This window comes from Lissotriton vulgaris, chromosome 8, assembly GCF_964263255.1.
Source record: "Lissotriton vulgaris chromosome 8, aLisVul1.2, whole genome shotgun sequence".
Taxonomy (NCBI): Eukaryota; Metazoa; Chordata; class Amphibia; order Caudata; family Salamandridae; genus Lissotriton; species Lissotriton vulgaris.
This window is the reverse complement of record NC_141696.1, coordinates 853936223-853952204: the sequence shown is the minus strand read 5'-3', so window position 1 is coordinate 853952204 and position 15982 is coordinate 853936223. Positions and strand designations below refer to the sequence as shown.

At 43.5% G+C, this 15982-nt stretch overlaps 1 protein-coding gene across 3 annotated transcripts in view; it reads left to right on the top strand.

Moving 5' to 3' along the window:
* LOC147698104 (interleukin-5 receptor subunit alpha-like) overlaps positions 1-15982 on the top strand; it is a 501740-nt gene that overhangs the window by 399757 nt on the left and 86001 nt on the right. For all 3 annotated transcript variants that reach the window (XM_086934780.1, XM_086934782.1, XM_086934781.1), the window contains exon 8: positions 2919-3066. In XM_086934780.1, coding sequence (XP_086790906.1) covers positions 2919-3066 — 148 coding nt within the window. The remainder of the gene's footprint in view (positions 1-2918; positions 3067-15982) is intronic.

The following is a 15982-nucleotide window of genomic DNA, read 5'->3' as shown; positions in this document are numbered from 1 at the left end:
CGGCCCGGCTTGCTTGAATCCTGATGGAGCAGTGAGAAAGGGACTCATGTCTGAGTATACCCTGCCACACCTATAGTGGCCAAAAACGATTTACAAAAGGGGGTGGTGATGAACAGAGTGTCTGAGTTAAACAGACCACTCTTACCCAGTCCAAAGATCAGGGCTTGATCCATCACCGTTATTTATCTCACTGCCCCATCCCAGCTCAGAACCTGGCTATATGCAAATCAGTCTGTCCCTGGCCCAGTGCATCATGGGAACAGGGCAGACTAAACTACCAAGCCAATTCTTCACCAGTAAGGAGACAAGCTACCGGGGACCGGTTTCTGGCATTTCAGCCTTCTTCGGCCCAGCTTGCTTGAATCCTGATGGAGCAGTGAGAAAGGGACTCATGTCTGAGTATACCCTGCCACACCTATAGTGGCCAAAAACGATTTACAAAAGGGGGTGGTGATGAACAGAGTGTCTGAGTTAAACAGACCACTCTTACCCAGTCCAAAGATCAGGGCTTGATCCATCACCATTATTTATCTCACTGCCCCATCCCAGCTCAGAACCTGGCTATATGCAAATCAGTCTGTCCCTGGCCCAGTGCATCATGGGAACAGGGCAGACTAAACTACCAAGCCAATTCTTCACCATCAGGATTCAAGCAAACCGGGCCGAAGACGGCTGTAATGCCAGAAACCGGTCCCCGGGAGCTTGTTTCCTTCCCAGTGTAAGAATTGGCATTTGTAGTTTGGTTTGCCCTGTTCCCATCATGCACTGGGACAGGAACAGACTAATTTGCATACAGCCAGGTTCTGAAACTGGGATGGTGCAGTGAGCTAAAAAACGGTGTTGGATCTAGCCCTGATCTCTTGACTGGTTGAGAGCTTTCTGCTTAATTCAGAGACTCTGTCCCTCACCACCCCTTGTTGTAAATATTTTTGTCCACCCTAAGCGTGGAAGGGTATTCTCAGATGTGAGACCCTTGCTCATTGCACCATCAGGATTCAAGCAAACCGGGCCGAAGACGGCTGTAATGCCAGAAACCGGTCCCCGGGAGCTTGTTTCCTTCCCAGTGTAAGAATTGGCATTTGTAGTTTGGTTTGCCCTGTTCCCATCATGCACTGGGACAGGAACAGACTAATTTGCATACAGCCAGGTTCTGAAACTGGGATGGTGCAGTGAGCTAAAAAACAGTGTTGGATCTAGCCCTGATCTCTTGACTGGGTGAGAGCTTTCTGCTTAATTCAGAGACTCTGTCCCTCACCACCCCTTGTTGAAAAGACTTCAGTCTTGAAGCCTGGGCAGGACCAGGAGGAACACCTTCCTCTACATTTGATTCTCCCTAAAGGGATACCACGTGACCCCTTTGGCATCCACACCCTTTCTACAACCTGCTGCGCTTGGTCCACACTCTGTAGATACCGTGGCGTGGACCTTTTGTACTCGCCAGATATCCCTCTTCAAAATAATTGAGGGCTTCCGCTAACACAGGAACCACTAGTGCAATCTACACTCTCAGCCTACCACTTGTGCACAATGGGCGGCCTCTTCACCAACAGTAAGTTGGATCTCTGCACTGTTTTTACCTCCAACTGGACCATTTTGGCAGTGGATCTATTTATTTGCCTTTGTTTACACAGCACACTCCGTACCATTTTGCCCACGTACCCTGCAGAGCCAGCAGACTTCCCCCCTTGACAATGCTGATATCTTCGTCTGAGAGATCCAAACTTGTCTCTCACCTCTGTCGCTCATGTTTGGACCTGAGACCGGTACGGGCAGTCACATCTTGGGCAGCCTGGGAGAGAGACCTGGTCAACTCCATGGGCCCACCCCAGATAAGACATGGCAATGCTCCTGCATGCAGACAAATTTAGTCTCCACCAATAGCTGACACAAACATTTGGATTATAAATATCTGCGTCGGGCATACACCACACCTTTGGCTCTTTCCAAAATTGACCCCACGCGCTCTCATCGCTGCTCCAAGTGTGGGGCAGACTGCGCTGACTTTGCCCATCTGACCTGGAACTGCACCGCCATACAGACATACTGGTAGGCCATATTCACACTCATTTCCACTACGCTAGAACACACTATAGACACTGATCCCATCCATGCACTCCTAGGCTAAGTCAAGCCCCTTAGCCTTGGAATCAGACGATTTGCTGCCATGGCCCTGTTGTAAGCCAAACGGCGCATAGCACTTTTATGGTACAGTGATAGACTACCCACCACAGATGCATAGCTGAAGGATATGATCTATTGTGGCACTAGTAGTTAACTTTATGCCTCTTTACAGCCACCCACTTCCAGTCCTAAAGACATCTGGGCAACGCAACGTACTTACCTGCTGATGGTGGATCCAGCGCTTCATACGTTGCCTCTGACAGATCCACTAATGAAGCCCCCCCCACAATCTCTCCCTATGCCTGATTGATGGGTGATATCATTTCACAGTGAACTAAGAAGACTGGTTAACCCTTACAAGGCTGCGAACTCGCCTGTCCCCTTCTGTTACCCTTCCCAGTTTTCCTCAGAAATGCAGTGGTATGTTTTTCTCTTTATGTATCATATAAGTGCACAAGTTTTTGGATGTAAGGTGTCGTCAGCCTTTTGTTCTATCTTACTTTTCATGACTTAGCTTCTTGTTGTTTATTGAAAATGCTGCCAAACACATTAAAAATAAATACCTTTCATCTGCATTCTTTTATTGTCTGTATTAGGTTAAACTGTTGCATTGCTTTAAGAAGCTCATTAAAATTTAGCATGTTTCTTTGATAATCCCTTATTATTATTTTAATTTTAAACATAAAAATACATAACTGAATCAACTCATTATGAGAAAAAAAATCCATATTGTGTTAATATTAAACGTCTGTGAAGAAAGCAGCACAAGAATTAAGTTTTTCAAATACGTTTGTTAGGTTCTGGATGAAGGCAAAGTAGAACTTTTGATTTCACATTACGACAAAAAGAAGAAATACTCAGTTCGAGTTCGGGGAAAGAAAAATTGCGCAAGTGTAAAAAGCAAAGACTGGGGCGAATGGAGTGAACCCGTTTTCTTTGGCAAAGGTAGGTCACACTCTCCTTATTTGAGTATTATAATCAAGAATCAGTTTAACTAGGGCCCTTGGTGCAACACATTCATTTTCACTAATGTTGTGTTAATCATGAGTGATTATGTGTTGCACTATTAATTCAGCTATCTTTTAAACAATGTGTACTTCTTTCTGTGTCTTAATAACGTTATTAATACAACATGTCAGAATGCTGATTTTGGGGGCAGCCTCCCCCGGGGTTTTGGGGAAGTGTTGCAATCCAGAGGACTGTGCATGGGTTTAGGGCTATTTTTGTGCTACTTATGGAGCCCAACATCTATAGGGGATGTCATTTTTGGTGCCAGCCACCATTTTATCACGGGAGCACGGGGGAATGACATAGGAAGTTTAAGGATAGGTAGGAGGTTCAATGAGGTTCAATGGTAGTTGAGGTAGGAAAAGGGAAGGGATTTTAGAGGTCCCACCTACAGTTGATCAGCTATCATGCAAGTATGTTATTGAGATTTGAAGTTGTTATGGGGAGAGGATTCATTTATTGGCAGGTGACGTTGATCTTAGACGCCAGGTGACCCTAGGATTGGCAATCGCGAAACGTAATTTAGCTAGGCTGTGGGGACAGTGACCCCTCCAACTCTCGATTCCTGGAAAAAGGATATAGATTGGTGTATGCTCCAAGAAAAGACAGTATACGTGGCTCTGGCTGCCCCCGGAAATAGGTGGTGGTGTGGTCCAACTGGAATGAGTATCGAGGTACCCTATGTGAGCCCCCTCGTATCACACCCATTGACAACCAAATCACTCTGTAAACTGCTGCCATAACTGTACTGCTTCGGAATATCTAATACCGGACAATTGCTGTGTTTTCCAAGGATGCCTATGTGACAATGTATTTCTGAATATGCTGACCTCCATTTAAGTTTGTTGCAATAAAAAGAATAAAAAAAAAAAGTCTTCAAAAAATAAAGAAGGGTAAAAGGCACTGGCAGTCTTGTGAATTTAACTTATTTCCACAGACTTGTCTAGTATCATACATCTCATTTCAGCTGCATTGATACAGCAATACTACAAGTAACTTAGGGTTGTACTCCTTTTGTAATCATATTGGGGCATATGTAGGTAATTTCCATTTTGCGATTCCCAAATAGCGATTTTTAAGGAATCGCTATTTGAGAATAGCAAAATGGAATTTAGGTAAAAATTCGCAATTTGTTTGCAAATTCCTAACATTCCTTAATTGCGATTATCAAACTGCGAATAGCAGTTAAGGAATGAGTGTCCCATTCATTCCTATGGGCTAAGAGGCCCATAGAAATGAATGGGGATACATTCTCAAATTGTGATTTTCTATGAGAAAATCGCAATTTGAGAATCGCAATTCCAAGGGTGCCAGGGTGTCCAAAGGACACCTGTTGCACCCCTGGAATGTGCCTCTAAGTACATGTGGCGCACATACATGCCCTAAGGGCATGTCTGTGCGCCACATGGCACTTTAATTTTTTTCAAAAAATGCATTTTGAAAGGAAATCGCAAAATACCATCTACTTGGAGTAGGTGGTATTTTGCGATTCCTTAAGCCAATATCGCATTTTAAAATTCACTCCTACATAGCATTTAAGGAATCGCAAAATTGCGATTCCTTAAATGCTTGAGCAAAATAAGGAAGCGCAATTTTTGCGATTCATTATTTTGCTAATGTGCACCTACATACCAGAGCACCGCTTGCGATTTGCAAACGCCGAAATTCGCTGAATTTCGGCGTTTGCGAATCGCAAACGCCTACCTATATATTCCCCATTGTTTCTAATGACTCAAAAGCTTACCAATAATCTTTGCTACTGACAATTTGAGTCTTCCTCATCACAGTCTTGATGTTTGGAGCATTCCTGCAAGTGAGACAGCTGTTATAGTAAGCAAAATACAATTTCTCCGCTATTTGCCTGTTATTTACAAAATCTAGACACTCTTAATTAGTACGCTCTCAATTTGATCAAACAAGGAACAAACCTTCCCGTCCCTCTACCCATATGACTATAGTTCATCTACATTGCTTCCAGAAATACCAAACATTAAAAATTGCCAAGACCATGGAAAGGCTGAGGAGGGATTGTGACAAGGAAGATTCAGATTGGGAGTAATGGAGAATATAGTAAGTAATTGAGTCATTACCTCCACATCTCATCTTCCTCATCACCGTCCTCTTGATTTTAGGACCAATCACAAGCGTTCTCTTATTACACATCTTATAGTTCAGTGCTCAAAGCTTGAGACAAAATCAAATTACACCAGATCTTAAATTAGTTCTCCACAGAAATATCCTGTACATTTAAGCACAGGCCAGTACACCCTATGATAGACATTCCTCCCTCACTTCTGTCCATGTAGCAGGACTGCATATTTTGCTTCATCCCAAGAGGTTGCTATCCCTCTTTCTGGCAAGCCATGGACACCAGACGAAATGTCTTCATTTATAAACTTGTATGCATTCAAAATTGCATCCTTTATCCATCTACTTATCATAACAGCATAAGTTCTTTCCCTACTATCGATATTTCCATAAGTAAAAAAGTGTCTTTAATGAAAATATTAAGTTATTTCCAAATAAATCAAAATTGTTCTTTTGTCATCGAGTCTGTTCTGTCTCTTCCTGTACAAAAAACAGATTAAAACAGATTCAACATAAAAACAGAAAGAATTATGTCCAGTTCTAAATTGAATTCAGGATTATTCTTTGAAATAAATTCCTGTCCAGACCTAAAAATGATACTATCGCACAAAATCTTTAAATTAAAAGGACCCTTAATCAAGGCTCCTGTTTCTCCCACATCGCCTAGCAGAAGTTATAGTTAGAAGGAAATCAAGTTGAGCAGTTACATATGTGAAATGTATGCTCTGCGAAGGCTCAAATGGTGCATGCTGGGGGGACTATAACTAAAGTCAAATACCAAACTGGTGTGGATGTATTATTAATAGTTGTTCTGAAAACTGTTAAAAGAGGTCTTCCCACCACAATCTCTACAGAAGAACTGATTTTTTAGATGTTAAATAGCCTTTATTGAAGTGCACCACAATTGGACAGGTCTTTTATCCCACCCAGCATTTCTCCAGCAGGCTGGAACCCTTGGGGGCTGGTTTTGAGAGACCAGGGTGGCCCATGGTGCCTCTGTCACCTTCTGTGTGAATAATTGCAGAAGGCACGGCATAGCTTCAAGAGAGAGAGAAAACAAAAGATACAGGGGTGGGGGGTGAAGACCAAAAGCGATCAGAGAGGGATTAGAGAGAGGAGAAAAGGAGACAGAGAGGATGGGTGGAGTGAGATAGCAAGGAGGCGAAGGGAGTTAGGCTGGTTTAAACATTTTTGTCTGGTCTGCCTTTTGGTTCCCAAGTCCAGCCCTGAAGCCTATTGTACTTTTCAGCAGAGAGTGAGAGATCCTTTTGAAAACCACCCCTTGAAATAGAATCTAAATTTTTCCCCTGGCACCATCTTTTAAAATGGAGCCAATGTTTTGAATATGAACTTCTGGTTGAGTCGGAGTAACTTCCTTGTAAGTCTGAAGCTACTTCCTCCAAAGACCTCACATGTTGGATAGCTACAGTGGCAAGAGCAATACCATCAGATGAAGGAGTAACATGACTTGTAGATAAAGATGTGTCCACAGAAGTGGACTGGGAGAAATCAGTGTTGAAAAGGAAGTGTGTGGCGTAAAAGATTTAATGAGACCAACCATTACCTTCTTGGACCAAAACGGGGATATTCAAAATACCTTTATCCTCTCACTCTGCATCTTCTTCACCAACCTGGGGAGAAGGAGAATGGGCAAAAGGTATAAAGAAGACTTGAAGGCTAACAGAATGGCAGTACATCCACCCTTCATGCTTCCCTGCATTTGTTTCTAGTGAACAAAAGAGAAAGAGGGAGTCCTCCTTCATGGCAAATAGATCTAAATTGCATTCTCAGCTGTATTTCCAAACTGTGGACAGTTAGGATCCAGTGTTCGAATTGATGTTGTTGCAAAGGTTTGAGCTTAACTTGATCCAAGCTACAACTGCACTAGTGGCTGCCATATGACCTTGCAACAAAAATAATTATTTCATTGATGCAAAGTCCCTTTGTAGCAGATCCTGCAATCAATGTGTGGGAAGTTGGCCTGACATATGATGTCCACTATTCTAGTGGGCACCTTGCACCAGTCCAAATGACCCTTATTGATGGTAGGTTTAAGATAACCTTTATAGAAAGCTATCCTAGTGGTAGCTGTGGAGAGCAGCCTTGAGGCTAAGGAATGTAAAGCAGCTTGTTTTACCAGCCTATAATCTCTTGAATAATCAAATGAAAGTACATCACACAAGGTTTATATATAAAATATATGTATTTATTCTAAACACAACCCCTCTAGACTCTTTATGAGGCTAGAGGCCAAAGTACAGTACAAGAACTTCAAATAGCACACAGTAAATAGCACAATATACGTTTTGCCCTAGGGGCCTCACAAACCATATACTAAAATAGTGGTATAAGAACCAAGTGAGGGATAGAAGGGAGGCTTAGGGCCTGTAGAACTGCTGGGGCAACCAGGAACCACCCAAGGTAGGGACGCAGGAGATCCATGGGGGACGCGTGCAGTGTCTAAACACAGTCGCGAATCACCAGAGACATCTAGGAGGAAAGTTTAAGTTACAAAGTTAAAGATTTAGGACACTTAGGAGTGGAATGCGAGGGAACCCCTTCAGTACTAGACACTTCGAGAGTCAAGATCCACGGGAGCACCAAAGTACTCCTGTTACCTCACCCAGGGAAGCTGGGTGCATAGGTGTCTTTTCGTGTCGGGTTCCGCGTTGATTCCTATGGAGAGCTGCAAAGAAGTGCTGCAGGCGACCAGGAGCAAAGTGTCCGGATGGATCTTAGGGTGGATCGAAGATCAGAAGAACTTGAAAGCAGAGGGGACAGAGTCTGGGTCACTAGCCAGTGACCAGGATGGCGACAAGAAGATGCCAGTAGATGTTGGGTGCTTTAAGGTGAAGTAGGAGAAGCTTGACTCTTCAGCCACGAGGACCAGGAGGGGTCAACAACTACCAGGAGCTGGATTCGAGCTGGCTGACAAAGGATGTCGAGGACTGCAGTGTCGGTATCCATATTGTACCCAACAAGCCTTGGCAACAGCAACCCATGCAAGATAACAAGATTGGCTTCGGTGCAGACCAGCAAGATCTGAGGGACTCACCCTTTGGAGGGGAGTCAGAGCACGTCTAGAGCAATCAGGAAAGCTCAAGAAACAAAGGATTGTCCTTCATGGGGACCCACTAGCCAACAGACTAGGTATCGGGAAGGAGCCTCAAGCTGTGGTGAAGAAAATAGGCCAAGGAACATTCGTGGAGTGTAGGCCTCTCAGCTTCCGTGCAAAAGGTGCTTGGGGCAAGGACAACAAATAGCCTAATGCACAACTTTGGGAAACTACGGGAAGTAGGTGCAGTTGCAAAGTTGCAGGATGTCCAGGAGTTCCGGTCCCACGTCTCTTGTGTCAGCTGCGGGTCTCAGCTTTGCTGGGATCTTGTTTGAGCCTCAGAGATGTCTGGAAGTCTGCATCCTGTGTCACATGCTCTTTGGGATCCAGCGGGAGCCTAGAAAATGTAGACCAGCAAGATGCTCTTTGGTGCCTGTTTAAACAGGGAGGTCACTCCTTGACCCCAAGGGAGATTTCTTCCATCTTCCAGTCGATATGGAATGTTGAAGGTCCAAGATTTTGTCGTCAGAGTTTCATCTGGGTAATCTAAAGTCTTGGGGACTGGGTTCCTATACTTATACTAAGTTTAGGGGTTGGACTAACTCTAGGGTCCCACCTATGGGAAGACCTGGGGATGGGCTGGTTACACCCCTTTCCCTTTGTCCAGTTTTGCGCCAGAGCTGGGGCTGAGTGCCCCAGGAACCAGTTTGAACTGGGAAATGCATGGAGTACCTTGTGTGCCCCAGGCAGTGTCTCAAAAGCATTCACTGAATGCAACCCACCCTACCCCAATACACTAAAGCCTGTCTGGGGAGGTGCTGGCACCTCCCTGGACAGGAAACCCATTGTACAGGCCTCCCCTGCCAGAGTTTCATCCAGCAGCAGGATGTTAGACTCGTGTCTGTGGCAACAGCATCCATTTTGTGATGCTGAGGCTCCTTCAAACTATTACAGGGTATACCAGTGTGTACATGTCTTCTCCCTCTAGAACGCTGGAATGCTATCCCCACCGCCAGAACTGGCGGGGGCCAGTATTTCAAAGTGTTTGACACCAAACACAACATGTTTTGATAAAGCCAAACCAAAGTTAGCTTTAACGACGAAGATTGTAATGCACTTAAGAGTATATGGTATGGCCATATCACAGTACAGCTAAAAGGAAGGGATTCTGAAAGCTGCAGAGGGGCTCAGCTCATGCCAGGGCACCCTCTCACACAAAACCAAGCACTCTGCCTTCAGGATTGTCAAGGCCTGCCCTAAGAGAGACTTATAAGTTAATATGTGTCTGTTTTAAATGGTGGATATAGGTATTCTACATCCCAGTAAAGGGTGCTTAAACCAACTTACCCAGGCTGCAGGTGCAGATCTGTCGTGCCATTTTGGAAGGCTTCCCAGGGGTGGCATAATACATGCTTCAGCCCCTGGTAGACATCTGGGGTACCTATGCCCTTGGTACCTAGGGTACCATATACTAGGGACTCACACGGTAACTTAGTAACCCATCAGCTTTGTACCTATTGTACATGGAATCAATTTAGAGAGAGAACAACTAGGCTGTGGTCCTGATTAGCAGGGCCACAGCCAGACTAAAGTCGACAAACCAGTGGAACACAGCAAAAAAGTGTGGGTTACCATAGGAAGCAGACCCTACTCTCCTACACAATGAAGAAGACTTTGCATTCTGTCCTTTGGAAGAAAAACCTTTCCTATATTTGAGTAAAATAATGCTCCTATAAACGGTCTTTTTTGAGCCAGAGTCTGTTTAGGAGGAATCTTAATTCCTTTAGGACCTTGCACTCTATTGCTGTGTGTTCTTATGCCCTAAACTATGGAACCAAAAAACAACTAAGGGATGGCTCTAATCAGGAAGGCTGAGCCAAAGTAATTATAAAACAAACAGGGTTGCCAGTACTGATGTGAATTACTTATAACAATTGAATGCCTATCCTATACTAGAAAAAGAATTCCAGAAAGGGAAGTGCTACTTAATAGCTTTTTATTTTCTCAGATTCTGACATCAAAATTTCAATAGATTTTTTCAATTTATCATACACAAAAAAAAGTTTTGTTATACATCTTGAAGGTGGCTGGAACGGTGTCTAACTTTTATAACGAAGGGGTATTTGTAGCCACAGTAAATGGGAACTGCTTAAAAACGGAGCCCTTCGAGATTAAGGCGTCCGAGTGAACGTAGCGTTCCAGCCGGCACTGAACCGTCGCGCATGCGTCCACCACTTCGTTACTGATGGGGGTGCGCGCCGACCATTTGAAAACTTGAACTGTAATAAAAGTTCCCCACAGTTCCACGTTGTACATTACCTTGTTCAAAACTGGGACGGACGTTCCTCTAGCAACGCAATATACAGGAATGTACCTCACTGTAACTAACGAGTTTTGTTGACTTTGTGTAGATTCTTTGCAGCCAGTGGCTTTTTCTTGATCATATATTTTTTCCTTTTTTCTCTCTCTCCTTCCTTATTTTTTTGGGAATGTACATAGAATGTATTATACACTGTGTTGTGGATAGTTTGAATGTTGAATGTGTGAATGTGATATGTGTGCAATCTTGCATGAATGACCAATGTATAGTTATATCTTAATCCTTTTTATGTCCTTTTGTATAACAAAACTTTTTTTTGTGTATGATAAATTGAAAAAATCTATTGAAATTTTGATGTTAGAATCTGAGAAAATAAAAAGCTATTAAGTAGCACTTCCCTTTCTGGAATTCTTTTTCTAGTATAGGATAGGCATTCAATTGTTATAAGTAGTTCACATCAGTACTGGCAACCCTGTTTGTTTTATAATTAAATTATGGAACAGCAAAATATACAAGATGATGGACGGAATGTTGCACAATGGCATAACATTCACCCCAAGTCACAGATCTGTGTTTAATCCATCGTTAATTTGCTCACCAAGCCACCCCAGTTCAGACATGGCCATATGCAAATCAGTCTTGACACTGTGCCTCATGGGAACAGTCCAGACCGAACTACCAAGCCATGTCTTTCCTAGACTGGAATCAAGCATCCTATGACCGGTTTCAGGCTATCAGCCTTCATCAGCCAGGATAGCTTGACTCCAGTGTCCTAGTGAGCACGGGACCCACGTCTGGGTAAACCCTTCCCACATAGGGTGAACAGCAAAATACACAAGATGATGGACGAAATGTTGCACAATGGCAAAACATTCACTCCCGGTCACAGATCTGGGTTTAATCCATTGTTATTTTGCTCACCAAGCCACCCCAGTTCAGACATGGCCATATGCAAATCAGTCTTGACCCTGTGCCTCATGGGAACAGTCCAGACCGAACTACCAAGCCATGTCTTTCCTGGACCGGAACCAAGGATCCTAGGACCTGTTTCTGGCTATAAGCCTTCACCAGCCAGGATAGCTTGACTACAGTGGCGTAGTGAGCACAAGACCCATGTCTGGGTAAACCCTTCCCACATAGGGTGAACAGCAAAATACACAAGATGATAGACAGAATGTTGCACAATTGCAAAAAATTTACCTCCAGTCACAGATCTGGGTTTAATCCATCGTTAGTTTGCTCACCAACCCACCCCAGTTCAGACATGGCTATATGCAAATGAGTCTTGACCCTGTGCCTCATGGGAACAGTCCAGACCGAACTACCAAGCCATGTCTTTTCTGGACCGGAATCAAGCATCCTAGGACCGGTTTCTGGCCATCAGCTATCATCAGCCAGGATAGCTTGACTCCAGTGGTGTAGTGAGCACGGGACCCACGTCTGGGTAAACCCTTCCCACATAGGGTGGACAGCAAAATACAGAAGATAATGGACGAAAAGTTGCACAATGGCAAAACATTCACCCCTAGTCAGAGATCCGGTTTTAATCCATCGTTATTTTGCTCACCAAGCCACCCCAGTTAAGACATGGCCATATGCAAATGAGTCTTGACCCTGTGCCTCATGGGAACAGTCCAGACCGAACTACCAAGCCATGTCTTTTCTGGACCGGAATCAAGCATCCTAGGACCGGTTTCTGGTCATCAGCCATCATCAGCCAGGATAGCTTGACTCTAGTGGCGGAGTGAGCACAGGACCCCCGTCTGGGTAAACCCTTCCCACATAGGGCAAACAGCAAAATACACAAGATGATGGACGGAATGTTGCACAATGGCAAAACATTCACCCCCAGTCACAGATCTGGGTTTAACCCGTCGTTATTTTGCTCACCAAGCCACCCCAGTTCAGACATGGCCATATGTGAATCAATCTTGACCCTGTGCCTCATGGGAACAGTCCAGACCGAGCTACCAAGCCATGTCTTTCCTGGACCGGAATCAAGCATCCTAGGACCGGTTTCTGGCTATCAGCTTTCATCAGCCGGGATAGCTTGACTCCAGTGGCCTAGTGAGCATGGGACCCACGTCTGGGTAAACCCTTCCCACATAGGGTGAACAGCAAAATACACAAGATGATGGACGGAATGTTGCACAATGGAAAAACATTTACCCCCAGACACAGATCTAGGTTTAATCTATTGTTATTTTGCTCACCAAGCCACCCCAGTTTAAACATGGCCATATGTAAATCAGTCTTCACCCTGTGCCTCGTGGGACCAGTCCAGACCGAACTACCAAGCCATGTCTTTCCTGGACCGGAATCAAGCAACCTAGGACCGGTTTCTGGCTATCAGCCTTCATCAGTCAGGATAGCTTGACTCCAGTGGCGTAGTGAGCACGGGACCTACGTCTGGGTAAACCCTTTCCACATAGGGTAAACAGCAAAATACTCAAGATGATGGATGGAATATTGCACAATGGCAAAACATTCACCCCCAGTCACAGTAATGGGTTTAATCCATCGTTATTCTGCTCACCAAGCCACCCCAGTTCAGACATGGCCATATACCATATGTTTTTGCATTAAACTATGGAACAGCAATTGCTAAATTCTCAAGAAAAGAAACATAAGAAAGCGGATTGTCAGTTGGTTTGAATGTTAGTCCACCACAAGCAATACTGTCACAATTCTTGTTAGCACCAGTTTAATGCTTTAGTAAGTTAAACCTGAGCTCAACCACTGTTAGTTATGGCACAAAGCAGACAGGCTTAACTTAAGAAAATCGTTAAAGCATTTTGAAATTCTAAAACAGTTAAAAAGACTAAGTAACAGCACAATAAAAATCCCGCTCCATTTAGAAAAATAAAGAATACTTTAATGAACATAATGACACGAAAAACAACAAAAGCACAATAAGAGAAATTGGAGATATTACATTTTAAAGTAAAAATAGAACCAAAAAGCACTAAACATCAGCTTTGGTCATCTGGTTAATAGGGACCTCGGTGTGATATAAAGCAAACCACAATGGAGTATGGATTGGATATTGAAACCAGGTTCATCCTGGTCAGAAGTTTTATCTTCTTTGAGCGGGAGAAATTCAAAATTTGCGCCCAAGGAATGTTCCTTGCCGGCCAGAAACTTGTGGCATCTTCGGCTGGTGAACATTTCTATGTTTGGACTCGCCCACTTTTTGTCAATTGGATTTTGCCAGCAGGTAAAGGCTGCAAGTTAAAGCAGAACAGGATTTCATAGGTCTGGATATCCTCTCTGTGATGTCCAGCTGAAGCAGATTTGTTGTTGTGCAAAAAGCTCAAAGCTCGAGCAACCTAAATCTTTGACCCAGCGGCAACACATCTTCATCAGAATGACTTGGCAAGTTTGTCCCGTCCCCATAGGTTTTTGCAGCTAAAACATTTCTAAGGTCCAGGTTTTTCAAGATCGTAGGATTAGTAGACTTCAACACAGGCAAGGGTCCCCGGAACTCAGAAAAAGCACCTGGGGGGTCAAGACTCACCCCAGACAGATAACATCAGAGCGACCAGGGCAGATAACGTTGGAAAATGTGAGCTTAACTCTTCAGAAAAAGGGCTTCTAGCAGCTTGTGGTGCCCCTGTAGCTTAATAGGAGGTCAGCAAACTGATCCTTGGAGTCCACTTCTTTATGCTGAGTACAAGAGGGAGCAGGTCTAGCCTTCCAGGTCTCCTCACCGATTTCAACAGCAGGTGCTGTCCTTCTTCTGTTTTCCACAGGTCCAGAAGCGTTTTGAAGTGAGTGCTTAGGTGTCCCACATTTATACCTGGCATTATCCTATGGGTGGGGGTTACTTCTGGCTCCCTCCCTATTCAATAGTGTAAAAGAAATACCAGGGGTAACACTACATACTTTTGCTGTGGTTTCCGTATGCTCTACTTCAAACAATTTGGCAATGCCCATTTCTATCTATATCCAGCATGGCAGAATCCAAGAGGTGTGACCAGGAAACTGAGCAACGCCTCCTCTGTAGTCACTTCACACTTCTTCTCTCCTCTCTCACTGGGATTGGTACCTGGTTGATTAGGTGGGTAAAAGAGGGACATATGCAGGTGTCAGTTAGAATTTGCCTGTGGCAGGGCAGGTCTCTTTGAAGTCATTCAATTTCCAATGCACAACCGAGATGGTCCGGCTGCTAGAGGAACAGAACACTTTCCCACAACCACGCCTTTATCTCAGTTCTGGGAGCAAGTTCACACCTTATCAAGGGGCGATTTAGCTCCAGGGAAACTGCTATAATTCATACACATAGGCTTTTAGAGACTTTATGCTGGAAAGAGATGACTTTCTAAAAGTCCCTTTTCTAACTATAACAAATCCAACTATACCTGTGAATCAGTTTTGTAATAAATATTTCAAAAAGTTTAAGAATGATCTTTGTAGCTGTTTCCTAGATAGATATAACAGTATTAAAATATGAGTTGAAAGTAGCTTTTGATGCCTTTTCAAGGTAAGTATCTGTTTAACGTTTTTACCTGTCCTACTTTTAAATACCATGTACCCTGCCTTTTCGGCATTAAGGCTCACTTAGAGTGACTGATGACTTTTAAATAAAAGCATGGTTTAGACCTGTGAAAAGAGGTTATTTTAACATTTCAAATTCACAGTTTTAAAACTGTGCAGGCAGGCTAAGGAGGTGGGCCTGAAGTCAGGTTAGCACTGCCACTATAGTGGGTGGCACAACGAGTGCTGAATTCCAATTGTGAAATTTACCTTACAGCTCCTGGGTTCACTTTATACCATATACTAGGATCATACAGGTAATTTAGATATGCCAATTAGAAGTATACCCCATTATTACATGTTTTAGGTATCAGAGCACATGCATTGAAGCCACGTTAGCAGAGTCACAATACGTAGAGTAAAACAAAAAAGCTGCATTAGTCCAAAAAATGGGTGTGATCATGCAAAAATTGAAGCCAGTAGTTTTGTGAAAGCTCTTAGAGTACTAGTTTCCCTAAAAGATAGAGCAGTGAACTGATAGTGGTTTTGTCCCAGGGTGAATCTTAAGAGCTTATGAGATTTCAGATGTCTATCGACATATAAAAATGCATCCTGGAGATCTATTGTATTTACAATATCTTTTTGCAGCATGGCTGTTTTTATCATTTGTAAAGGCACTCTTATCAATTTTGCCTTTTTCGGGAACGTGTTAAATTTTTTTAAGTCCGGAACTGGCCTTAGGCTTCCATACTTAAAATAGGATTTATTAGAATCCTAATTGTCTTTCTTCTGGTAGAACTTGAACTGTCACCACCTTTTTAGCAATTTCTCCACTCCATTTTGAAAAGTTTCCTTCATAAATGAATCTGATGAAAATGAGTCATTCTGTCAATTTCCAGTGGAGGTTAAGGCTT